The sequence below is a fragment of the Anomaloglossus baeobatrachus genome, chromosome 11, assembly GCF_048569485.1.
Source record: "Anomaloglossus baeobatrachus isolate aAnoBae1 chromosome 11, aAnoBae1.hap1, whole genome shotgun sequence".
NCBI lineage: Eukaryota > Metazoa > Chordata > Amphibia > Anura > Aromobatidae > Anomaloglossus > Anomaloglossus baeobatrachus.
This window is the reverse complement of record NC_134363.1, coordinates 179,203,483-179,216,419: the sequence shown is the minus strand read 5'-3', so window position 1 is coordinate 179,216,419 and position 12,937 is coordinate 179,203,483. Positions and strand designations below refer to the sequence as shown.

The following is a 12,937-nucleotide window of genomic DNA, read 5'->3' as shown; positions in this document are numbered from 1 at the left end:
AGAAGAGCACCAGAATTAAAATACATACCGGTGAAGGCAGTGGTGATATATTAACACTCACATACTACACTACATAAACATGTACAAAGATTTAGGAAGAAATAAAAAATAAAGAAAACTTCATGGTAGGGCTTCAATGGGAGGATATAGGTTTTTTCTATAACACTTGACATAGAGACTCATCTCGTGTGATCTCAGATCTATGTCTCTCTGTGAGCTGCAATGAATATCATGCCCTTATGGTCAATGTGGTCATTCACACATGTTCGCATCTTAACCTCACAGCGGTCAATGATAAAACCTTCTTCAACCAGAGCTTTTCTGGCAAAATCCTCATAATAATTGAAAGCGCAAAACTTGTGCTTCCCGATTGTGTAATACGTCATACCTAAACCCCCTATTAATATAATGTGTCCTCCAGGCTTCAGCAAAGATGAGAACTTCCTGAGATATCTCATGTAATCATCTTGGTCTTTGCTGATAGCATCAAGGAGCGAGAAAGAGATGATACAATCTGCTGGTGGTAAGACGATCGGATCCATAATATCTTCTTTATCGAGATCACATTTCAGAACATGTTGAAGAGCTGATCTCACTTTTCCTTCTTTCTCCTCTAACAGATCTCTGAAAGAAATTGGAAAAATGATGAAGTGATTGTCCCACAGTCAATATTGATGGTTAAAAGTGCTGGAAGAGATAGTAAGTTCAAATAGGGTCTTATCCTAAAACATTATCAGCAAAGGTGCTGTAAGTGTAGGCTCACCTGGTGCGGTTGTGAGGGTCACAACCACTGGAATGGCATAAATATGACTGCAGCAGGACCCACGTGGAGATGCAGTTCAAAATTTGATGAGAAAAGGGTTAATAGACCACGCTGCCATAGAAAGGAGGATCCATGTAGAAAGAATGATTTTATTTGTCTATACGTTTCAAAGCCCTCTGGCTTCGTCCTCAGGACAAATCACATACTGTGTGACTTGTCCTGAAGAAGAAGCCATAAGGCTTTGAAACGCATAGACAAATAAAATCATTCCTTCTACCTGGATCCTCCTTTCTATGGCAGCGTGGTCTATTAACCCTTTTCTCTCCAAATTTGAACTACGGTCAATATTGAATAGCATGACACTAGTGCTTAGTGGTTGGCACTGGATCATCAGCTTCCAGTATTGAAGGAAACTATTGAATCCACTCTATTGTATTTTGACACAAAATTTCTATTTCAAATTGTTTCATAATGTTCAAATGCAATAAGTAGTGGGATATCATTCTCATAACTGAGGCCTTGTGTGTTATTGTTCTCTGATAAGATGTTACATGCGGCAAAAACTTATTTATCAAAAAGATAAATGCAGCAAATACCAATGTCCTATACAGAACCGCTGCAATAAAAAAAGACAACAGTGGTATAATCAATGGTGGTCATTTTACTCTATGGCTAATTGGAAGAACATGTTGGGTATGTACATTAAGAGTTGCTGTTTGGATAATCCCATTTTATACATCCAACCCGAATCTGATATGCACTGACCCTTCCAACAAGACCCATTATTCTACAACTTTGAAGAAAGAGAATTTTAATCTGAATGGATAAATGGACACCTAAAATATCATTTGGAACAAGCTATGATTGTAACACATGGCAGACAGTAGATACGCGATATTACACTAAGGTGGGCTTTGCACATTACGACATCGTAAGCCAATGCTGCGATGTCGAGTGCGATAGTTCCCGGCCCCTGTCGCAGGTACGAAATCTTGTGATAGCTGGTGTAGCAAAAATTATCGCTACGCTGGCTTCACATGCACTCACCTGCCCTGTGACCGTCACTGTGGCTGGCGACCCGCCTCCTTCCTAAGGGGGCGGGTCGTGCGGCATCACAGCGACGTCACACGGCAGGCGGCCAATAGCAGCGGAGGGGCGGAGATGAGCAGGACTTAAACATCCCGCCCACCTCCTTCCGTCCGCATTGCAGCCGGGAGGCAGGTAAGGTGAAGTTCCTCGCTCCTGCGACTTCATACACAGCGATGTGTGCTGCCGCAGGGACGAGGAACTACATCGTACCTGTTGCTGCACCGGCATTATGGAAATGTCGGAGACTACACCGATGATACAATAACGACACTTTTGCGCTCGTTCGTCGTATCAAAAAGGATTTACACACTACGACATCACAAGTGACGCCGGATGTGCGTCACTTTCGATTTGACCCCACTGACATCGCACCTGCGATGTCATAGTATCATAGTTTTTAAGGTTGAAGGGAGACTTCAAGTCCATCTAGTTCAACCCGTAGCCTAACATGTTGATCCAGAGGAAGGCAAAAAAAAACCCCAATGTGGCAAACAAGTTCCAATGGGGAAAAAATTTCCTTCCTGACTCCACATCCGGCAATCAGACTAGTTCCCTGGATCAATACCCTGTCATAAAATCTAATATACATAACTGGTAATATTAAATTTTTCAAGAAAGGCATCCAGGCTCTGCTTAAATGTTAGTAGTGAATCACTCATTACAACATCATGCGGCAGAGAGTTCCATAGTCTCACTGCTCGTACAGTAAAGAATCCTCGTCTGTGATTATGATTAAACCTTCTTTCCTCAGGACGTAGCGGATGCCCCCGTGTTCCAGTCGCAGGCCTAGGAGTAAAAAGATCTTTGGAAAGGTCTCTGTACTGTCCCCTCATATATTTATACATTGTGATTAGATCCCCCCTAAGCCTTCATTTTTCCAAACTAAATAACCCCAAGTTTAATAACCTGTCTTGGTATTGCAGCCCACCCATTCCTCTAATAATCTTGGTCGCTCTTCTCTGCACCCTCTCCAGTTCAGCTATGTCCTTCTTATATATCGGTGCCCAGAATTGTACACAGTATTCCAAGTGCGGTCGCACTAGTGACTTGTACAGAGGTAGAACTGTAGCGGGTGGGCAGACCCCTACAAAGGAAACATAGTCATCCGGAAATGTTAATGTTGTTTTAATAAAAGTGTTTTACTGATATTGTATTGTGTTAGGGCACCCCCTAGTGGCCGGGTGGGACGGCTGTCGCCACAGGGAATGAGGAGGAGCCGGCAGAAGCCAGGGGAAGATAAATAGGGTGTGTGTGGTAGAAAGTGGCAGTTGGGTCCGGGAGGAGTGAGTGAACAACAAGGGGGCAGAGTGTGGGAGCTGAATAGATCGGGGACGCCGGAGAAGACAGGAGGAGACGAAACCTCAGCAAGTGAAGCAGCCGGTGTGGGTCCGGCCTGTGGGTAGCTGTTAGTGGGAGACCGGCGAAGTGGAGTAACCGGTCACACCCCACCAAAGGGAGCGTCAGGGCAGGTTGTCCCCCAGCTCAAGCAAGTGTACCCGGTATCCATAACTGCACTGTTTTTGGGAGAAGAAGTGTGAAAATAAAACATGTCGTTTATTTGCATTGAACCCTGCCTGAAGCGTGTTTTTGCGCCGGATGATCGTTGCACCACCACACTCTGCCCCACCGAGTCATCTCCCGACCTTGAAGTAGTGATGGAGTCAGGGGAGAGCCTTGAATCTACAAAGGCCACGACTACAAGGCCGGAGGCGCCCCTGGCCCCTCACTACATGTGGCGTAGTCGGCAGGATGCGAATTCCCTGCCAGGGACCTAAGAAGCCGGAGATCAAGTGGTGCCTGGGGCACAGGATCCGGACTATGAGAGAAGATTTCCAGTCCCCTGGTGGGAAGAAGATACAGTGCCTGCAGCGTTGGACCGGGCACAAGATGGCGGCAAGATGGCCGTCGTCTGTGAAGACGAAGAAAGGGCGCGAAAAGTTGGCGCCAAAAGAAGAGCCTGGGGCTGGCCGGTGCCGAAAAAGAAGTTCGGAGTACTCCGCCCAAAGAGGGGAGGTGCCAGTCCCAGGGCACGCAGAAGAACATGTACAGTGGGCGGTGTTTTGAAGGAAAAGAAGAACCGCCGCGGAGGGGTCGATATGATGTGGTAGACTGGGGGTGGAGTCTGCTCAAGAGCGGGAAAAATAGGCCCGCCTCCACCTTCTCCAGCTTCTCCACTGACCCCGCCGCCATTACTAGAGACGCCGCAAGCTCATGAGATGGAGACCTCCGTACAACAGCAGGAAATAGTGACCGCTATGGCCCTCACTAACCTGGGCCGAGGGCGTCCCAAACATGCTGCAGCTACAGAAGTGTCCCCTCTCGATATCCCGGCCGCGTCAGGAGGATCAGAACGTCCGGCTAAGGTGACCTGGCTAACCACCTGGGACGCTGCGACGGGAGGCACTACTACCGAAGTACGGGCGACCTACGCCACCCAGTTACCAGTGGGGAATCGGCCCCTGGGGATCTCCTATCCCGTCCTGGAGACACCCCTGCCCGTCGCCGCGGCCGCAGCACCATCCGTCCCCGTGCAGGCTCCGGCAGAAGAAATCGCCCGGAAGCTGGAACAAGACCACTGGGTTTTTTTCTGGGACCCCGTCCAGCCGTCTACCATACCTCACTCAAGGGCTCCGTCTCCGGTGCCAGACCCCGTCCGGGAGCGGCTGCTCGCAGAGACCATCGCCCGGGAGATGATGGCCGGTCCCCGAGGCGAAGAGCTGGCGCTACAGTTCACCACTGGTATAGTGGTGAAATTTAATCAACAAGAGGGCTACGGCTTTATCCGGGAAGAGACAACCGGAGACGACTACTTTTACAACCGGGTACATCTGGATGTGGAAGGTTTGCCACAGCGCCTGCACACCCTCTATCCGGGCGAAAAAGTCCAGTTCCTACCTGAGGCAGGAAGCCGCGGCCTCTTCGCGGTCGGCATGACCAGAATGCCGACCCCACGAGAAGCCGCTCAATGGCAACAGGAGATAGAGTGGGAGGAACATCAAAGCCGGCAGCGGACCTAGTCAAGACCGGTGCTGGCTGAAGCCTCTCACCCCCGACGTACCTTAGCGGTGGCTCCGGAGATGATGCCTGGACCGACTCCTGGCCCGGAAAGAGAGACCCCGGCGGTGCTGGCGGTCAACCAGAGCATAACCAACCACCCGGTGATTGTTCTGGACGTGCCGCAGCCACCCCGAGGAGCGACTCCATCACCTCCGCCGGGGAATGAAGAGATCACGACATCCGAGGCCGCCGTTGCTCCTGAACCTTTTCGAAGGTTACGTCGACAGCCCGGGCAGTCCTTGTCCGACTACATCCAGGCACAGAGAGCCGAATGGAAGCGGGCCTGGCCTCCGGCATAAAGCGTCCTGATTGGCTCGTACGAAGACCGGTGTTGTTGTTTGACCGGCAGAAGTTGTGTTAAGTTCGGAGGGAGTCTGCGGCTGGACTGAGCCAGGGGCTCCTCCGCGTTGCCGAAAGGAAGAAGTTTTGTTTCAGTGTTGTGGTCCTCTTGTTCAAACGACTAAGACCGGGAGTGCCACGTTGGCCTCCGGGCACACCAAAGACCGGGAGCGCTGCTAAGCCTTCGGGCACACCAAAGACCGGGAGCGCTGCTAAGCCTCCGGGCGCTGGACTGGGGTCTTTTATTTGAGTACCCTATTATGGACAGGTGCACAGTTTATTGTAACATGTTTGTCTAGTTTGATAACTGTGATTTTTAGAAAGGGCCTTGCCGGGAGGCTCGGGTTTTAAGAGGGGAGGTGTGTAGCGGGTGGGCAGACCCCTACAAAGGAAACATAGTCATCCGGAAATGTTAATGTTGTTTTAATAAAAGTGTTTTACTGATATTGTATTGTGTTAGGGCACCCCCTAGTGGCCGGGTGGGACGGCTGTCGCCACAGGGAATGAGGAGGAGCCGTCAGAAACCAGGGGAAGATAAAAAGGGTGTGTGTTGTAGAAAGTGGCAGTTGGGTCCGGGAGGAGTGAGTGAACAACAAGGGGGCAGAGTGTGGGAGCTGAATAGATCGGGGATGCCGGAGAAGACAGGAGGAGACGAAACCTCAGCAAGTGAAGCAGCCGGTGTGGGTCCGGCCTGTGGGTAGCTGTTAGTGGGAGCCCGGCGAAGTGGAGTAACCGGTCACACCCCACCAGAGGGAGCGTCAGGGCAGGTTGTCCCCCAGCTCAAGCAAGTGTACCCGGTATCCATAACTGCACTGTTTTTGGGAGAAGAAGTGTGAAAATAAAACATGTCGTTTATTTGCATTGAACCCTGCCTGAAGCGTGTTTTTGCGCCGGATGATCGTTGCACCACCATACTCTGCCCCACCGAGTCATCTCCCGACCTTGAAGTAGTGATGGAGTCAGGGGAGAGCCTTGAATCTACAAAGGCCACGACTACAAGGCCGGAGGCGCCCCTGGCCCCTCACTACAGAACTATATTTTTTTCATGAACACTTATACCTCTTTTAATACATCCCATTATTTTATTAGCCCTGGCAGCAGCTGCCTGACACTGTCCACTAAAGTGAAGTTTACCATCCACCCATACACCCAAGTCTTTTTCTGTTTCTGTTTTACCCAGTGTTCTACAATTAAGTACATAATCATAAATGTTATTTCCTCTACCCAAGTGCATGACCTTACATTTATCTACATTAAACTTCAATTGCCACTTCTCAGCCCAATCCTCCAATTTACATAAATCTCCCTGTAATATAAAATTATCCTCCTCTGTATTGATTACCCTGCAGAGTTTAGTATCATCTGCAAATATTGAAATTCTACTCCGCATGCCCCTAACAAGGTCATTTATAAATATGTTGAAAAGAAGCGGGCCCAATACTGACCCCTGTGGTACCCCACTATGAACTGAGACCCAGTCCGAGTATGTACCATTAATAGGCTGGCTGGTACGTACCATTAATTAGGAGGCTGATTCCTCCTGACAAATGTCGTAATGTGCAAAGCCGGCCTACGATTGCAGTCATATCTTTTCCACAATAGAAACAATGACAGTGGATTATTCCTAATTTTTAGCCAAATTCTTCACCTGTTTTCTTCTATATCTTCATGAAGTGTAGTGACATGACCCCAGTTAAACGCTCCTGTACGTTCGTCCACCCATCTCTTCAGTTCCATGATGCATCTGTCTCTCATCTTAAGGACTATGATGTGCTTGAAAAAGTCACAGGCCGCAAATAAGTGATGAACTATGGACCCCTGACTGAGGTCAATCAAGACGTCTCTTTTGATATGACCTATAGAAAAAAAAATCACATATTGAAATATACAGTATATACAGGTAAAAAAGTCACAATATTAGTCACCAATATTTACAGTTGAAACCTGAAGCTATACATTATCTGAAAAGACATATATCAATGTTTTTCTCACTATCTAACATGAAATAAAAATAAACCTTTCCCATTTTAGGTTAATTAGGAACCAAAATTATTTATATTTTAAGGCATTTTAATTACTTTCTGCAAATTCAAAAGTTTACATACATGTCATTAGTATTTGGTGCCATTGCCCTTACACTGTATGACTTGGGTGAAACATTTTGGATCCTTCCACAAGATCCTCATAATAGTTTGAAGGAATTTGGGCTGATTCCTCCTGACAAAACTTATGTAACTGAGCCATGTATGTAGTTTGTCTTGCTCACACCTATCTTTTTAGCTTTGCCCATACATTTTCAATAGGATTGAGATCAGGGCTTTATGATGGCCACTCCAAAACACTGACTTTATTATGTTTAAACCACTTTGTAACCAGTTTGGCAGTAGCTTCTGGTCATTGTCCATTTGGAAGACTCATTTCCACCCAAGCTTAAAGTTCCTGGCTGATGTCTTGAGATGTTGCTTCAGTATTGCCACATAATCCTCTATCCTCATAATGCCATTTATTTTGTGAAGTGCACCAGTCCCTGCTGCAGCAAAACAACCCCACAACATGATGCGTGCGTCACAGTTGGGATGGTGTTCTTAGGCTTCAAATCTTCTCCCTTCTTCCTCTAAATGTAACAATGATCATTATGTCCAAACATTTCAATTTTAGATTTGTCAGACCACAAGACATGTCTCCAAAAATTAAAGTCGTTATTCCTGTGTGCATTTGCAAACAAATAATTTGGATTTTTAATGTTTCTTTTGGAGTAATGACTTCTTACTGGCAGAGTGGCCTTTCAATCCATGTTGATACAGTTTCACTGTGGATAGTGACACAATCTTACCAGCTTTCACCAGCATCTTCACAAGGTCTTTTGCTTTTGTTCTTGGGTTGCTATGCACATGTCTGACCAAAGCATGTTTATCTTTGCTACACAATACCTTCCTGAGCAGTATGATGGCTGGACATTCCCATCTTGTTTGTATAATTGCACGAACAGATGAATGAGGCACCTTCAGATATCTGGAAATTGCACCAAAAGATGAACTAGACTAGTGGCAGTCCACAATGCTCTTACTGAAATCTTTTTACTTTTCCATGATGCTACACAAAGAAGCCGTGTGTTTCAGCTGTGAATTAAAATATATCCACAGGTGTGTCTCTAATTAAATCATATGTTGCCAATAAGCCTATCAGAAGCTTCCAAAGATATGACATCATCATATGGGCTGTCCCATATTGTTTAATGTCATAGTACTTTAAAGGGGGCTTTACACGCTGCAATATCGCTAATGATTTATCGTCGGGGTCATGGTGTTTGTAACGCACATCCGGCGTCATTAACGATATCACAGTGTGTGACACTAATGAGCGACCTTAAATGATCGCAAAAGCGGTCAAAATCGTTTGCCGCGGAGAGGTCGTCCTGAAACAAAAAATCGTTTTCAGCTTATTAACGATGTTGTTCCTCATTCCTGCGGCACCACACATCGCTGTGTGTGACACCACAAAAGCAACGAACATCTCCTTACCTGCTTCCACTGCCAATGCGGAAGGAAGGAGGTGGGCGGGATGTAATGTCCCGCTCATCTCCGCCCCTCCACTTCTATTGGACGCCTGCCATGTGACGTCGCTGTGACGCTACACCAACCGCCCCCTTACAAAGGAGGCAGTTCGCCGGGCAGAGCAACATCGCTGGGCAGGTAAGTGCGTGTGACGGGGATAAGCGAGGTTGTACACCACAGGCAGCGATTTGCCCGTGTCGCACATCCGACGGGGGCCGGTACGATCGCTTGCGATCACGCTAGCGAGATCGCAGTGTGTAAAGCCCACTTTAGTGTATGTAAACTTTTGACTTTTGACTTTGCAGAAAGTACCATATTTGTCGGACTATAAGACGCACCATACCATAAGACGCACCTTGGTTTTTAGAGGAGGAAAATAGGAAAATAAAATTTTAAGCAAAAAATGTGGTCATGACACACTGTTATGGGGCGAGGATCTGCTGTTGACACTGTTATGGGGTAATCTCCCCAAATTCTCTAACTCAGGTACCCCATCCTGTTAATGATCCTCCTGCCTTGTATATATATGTCCCTCATCCTGGTATAGCCCACATCCTGCTATATATTGCCATCCTGGTATGTGCTCTCATCCTGCTATATACCCCATCCTGGCATATGGCCGCATCCTGCTATATACCCCATCCTGGCATATGGCCGCATCCTGCTATATACCCCATCTTGGTGTATGGCCGCATCCTGCTATATACCCCATCCTGGCATATGGCCGCATCCTGCTATATACCCCATCTTGGTGTATGGCCGCATCTGCTATATACCCCAATCCTGGTATGTGCTCCCATCCTGCTATATACCCCCATCCTGCTATATACCCCCCATCCTGCTATATACCCCCATCCTGGTATGTGCTCCCATCCTGCTATATACCCCCACCCTGCTATATACCCTCAGCCTGCTATATACCCCCATCCTGCTATATACCCCCACCCTGCTATATACCCCCATCTTGCTAAATAAACCCCATCCTTCTATATGCCGTCATCCTGCTATATACCCCTATCCTGCTATATACCCCCACCCTGCTATATACCCCCACCCTGCTATATACCCCCATCCTGCTATGTGCTCCCATCCTGCTATATACCACCAACCTGCTATATACCCCCATCCGGCTATATGTCGTCATCCTGCTATATACCCCTATCCTGTTATTTATCCCCACCCTGCTATATACCCTCACCCTGCTATATATTCCCATCCTGCTCATAATATACCCCCATTCTGGTATATGCCGTCATCCTGCTATATACCCCATACTGCTTTATGGCCGCATCTGTGGCACACAAAAAAGATAAACATTTATACTCACCTTTCCTCGCTCCCTGCAGCATCACTCCTCCTCCCGTCAGTCCCGGCTGATCTGTGTGGAGCCGGCCATGCTCCATGCAGCCCCGCAATGTCCTCCTGTCTGTGCCGGCCGTGGCTGTGTGTGGACACGTGCGCACAACGAAGATGTCATCCCTGTGAGCACCACTAGTCTCCACACACAGCTGCGGCCAGCAGACAGGAGGAGATCGCGGTGCTGTAGGAATCGTTGTCGGTGAGTGTACTGATTCACTGCACCCCGCGCTGATGATGATGCGTGGGGGGAAGTGAATATAACCGCACATGATCACTCCAGGCTGTAGTTGCCAGGGGTGATCATGCGGGCCGGCTGTTAGTTATGCGTGCACCCCCTGCCCTTCACCCTGCCCACCTGTCAACGCCGGCTTCAGTGCTGAGAGATGGGCATGCATATGAAATGAGCGGGCCCACGTGGTCACAGCAGCTGCCGCTGCAGCCTGCTCATGCCCCCAATGACTCGCTCCACCGCAGCACTCTCATTCCCCGTGGCCCTACGTTCAGACTATAAGACGCGCCCCCCACTTTCCCCGAACATTTGGGGGGAAAAAGTGCGTCTTATAGTCCGAAAAATAGGGTAATACAAATGGCTTAAAATATTCTCCTTCTCTCATTATTCTGACATTTAAGAAATATAAATCATTTTGTTAATAATTGACCTAAAATGGGTAAGGTTTATAATGATTTCATGTCAGATAGCAAAACAAACCTGCAGATGTGTCATTATAGGGAGCGGAGTGAAGAACCTGCAAATGTGTCTTTATAGAGAGTGGAGGGAAAAACCTACAGATGTGTCTGTATAGAGAGTGGAGGGAGAAAAACTACAGATGTGTCTGTATAGAGAGTGGAGGGAAAAACCTGCAGATGTATTTTTTTAGAGAGTGGAGGGAAAAACCTGCAGATGTGACTGTATAGGGAGCGGAGGGAAAAACCTGCACATGTGTCTTTATAGAGAGCGGAGGGAAAAACCTGCAGATGTGACTGTATAGGGAGCGGAGGGAAAAACCTGCACATGTGTCTTTATAGAGAGCGGAGGGAAAAACCTGCAGATGTGTCTTTATAGGGAGCGGAGGAAACCTTTAGTTTCAACTGTAACAAAATTACTTTCAATGTAAACTATAACTAGATTCATCTATTTATTTTTTTTCTATTTATTTTTTTTCTTTTTATACCCTGTGATATTCGTTAATTTTTTGCACCAAATTTATAAAAATTTAGCCACCCGAGATTACTACAAAGGAGTAATTTCATATAAATATGTTTCCAAACTCCCAAACTGGCAAATTAGAATTACCCTAATTTGCTCCTCTTTACTCTTTTTTTGTCTTTGACCTGTTTTGCTTCTTTAATGCTGCAAAAATTCACACATTTTGCTAAATGTTGCAAAATCTTCTCCAAAATATCATGTATACTAGAGGGGGAGACTAAAGTACCCACTCACAATAGTATGTGTCTATATTTTAAAATGTATTTATTTAGTACATACAGACATACTGATATTTTTGTAAATTTTTATCATCCTCAACATTTTTTCCAAAAATTACAAAGAGGAAAACAATTACGTTACTAACCCCAGAGATCCTATATTATTCATCATGAAATAAATACTTCTTTACTACATTTCCCTTGCTTAATATTAGTCGGGCGCTGCGCATTCCCCCTCTGATTTCCCAAAGCAGCAAAAATCACATTTTCCAAATTTGTATCTAATTAGAACCGGCTAAAGAAAACAATTAGCATACATACCCTCTGTAAATGTTTTTGTGAGATTTTCAATGGGAAATATCATGGAATCCTCTTCAGAGACCTCATCAGGTTTATCTGAAAAATAACTCTGCAAATGTTGCCTGGAATCAAAGTCATCCTCATGGTAGAACTTATAGGGACTGGGATCCATCATCCAGTCTTGTATCAGAGGCAGTGACTGATTCTACACCGGTGCTCCAGGTCTTTATATAATCCCCAGGAATTAATTTACAGAACATGTTAGTAAGGATTAAATGTACTTATCATATCACAAGTTAGCCTCATTATGGAATAATGTGGTCTTGTATTTGCATGGTGAGTAAAGTTAACAACAGTAAGAAAAAAATATGTAACCCCTTAAGACCAGACTTTCAGGGGTGCACACAATATTTGAGTTTCCTTTTTGCCAAGGAAAAGCTAATATTACTTTTCCATGATTGCACATTCCCCGTGATTAAGCCTAGCGAAACATAGGACAGGCTGCCTCACCACCAAAGGGTCTGTATGGAGATTCTGAGTAAAATTTTGCATTCATAATTGTTTCCTTGACCACCATCATTGCTAGTTGACTTGTTTATAGTTGTACACATTGCTTAGTTATTGTGTGTACAGTGGAATATGGTGGCGACAATCTCCTTATGCAGAGCTGACTGCTGCTGGTGTTAAGGGTTACATATTATTGATGATATCTTAAAGTCACAGATATACTGCTTTATTTCAAAAGAGAAAATGCTGCCATTGCTCTGTGCTCTTGGTAGACGTGAACATTTCCAACGTGACAATGATGCAGATTACCCATCTGTTGCATCTGTTGAGAGAAAGTGATTCAGTGGTCGAGCGTCTCCTTATCTGAACACTACCGAGCACCTATGGAAAATTCTGAAGAGACAAGTTATAATCATTCTCCATCCAGTAGATAGGCTTCAAACAAGCTTTTTTTTGAGGTTTGGAAAAGTTAGATGTTGTAATATGTCACCAACTAGTTCATTCCAGGCCTAGAAAACTTGATGATGTCCTCACAATTATGGAG

At 46.0% G+C, this 12,937-nt stretch overlaps 1 protein-coding gene across 1 annotated transcript; it reads right to left on the bottom strand.

Annotated features, from left to right (window-relative positions):
* Window positions 1-200: 200 nt before the first annotated feature.
* LOC142256324 (nicotinamide N-methyltransferase-like) lies at window positions 201-12,126 on the bottom strand. The gene is made up of 3 exons (XM_075327951.1): window positions 11,908-12,126; window positions 6,897-7,104; window positions 201-624 (listed from the first exon to the last, which is right to left on the bottom strand). The coding sequence occupies exons 1-3, from the start codon at window positions 12,059-12,061 to the stop codon at window positions 201-203; spliced, it is 786 nt and encodes a 261-aa protein (XP_075184066.1). The 5' UTR covers window positions 12,062-12,126.
* Between the last annotated feature and the right edge of the window lie 811 nt (window positions 12,127-12,937).

Bases quoted from the DNA above. Each gene is read 5' to 3' on its own strand.
- LOC142256324 (XM_075327951.1), bottom strand. From the start codon at position 12,061: ATGATGGATCCCAGTCCCTATAAGTTCTACCATGAGGATGACTTTGAT. The intron at 7,105-11,907 runs GTATGTATGCTA...TTTTTTCTATAG, and splicing joins CACAAAAACATTTACAGAGG to GTCATATCAAAAGAGACGTC. The intron at 625-6,896 runs GTGAAGAATTTG...AATTTCTTTCAG, and splicing joins GAAGATATAGAAGAAAACAG to AGATCTGTTAGAGGAGAAAG.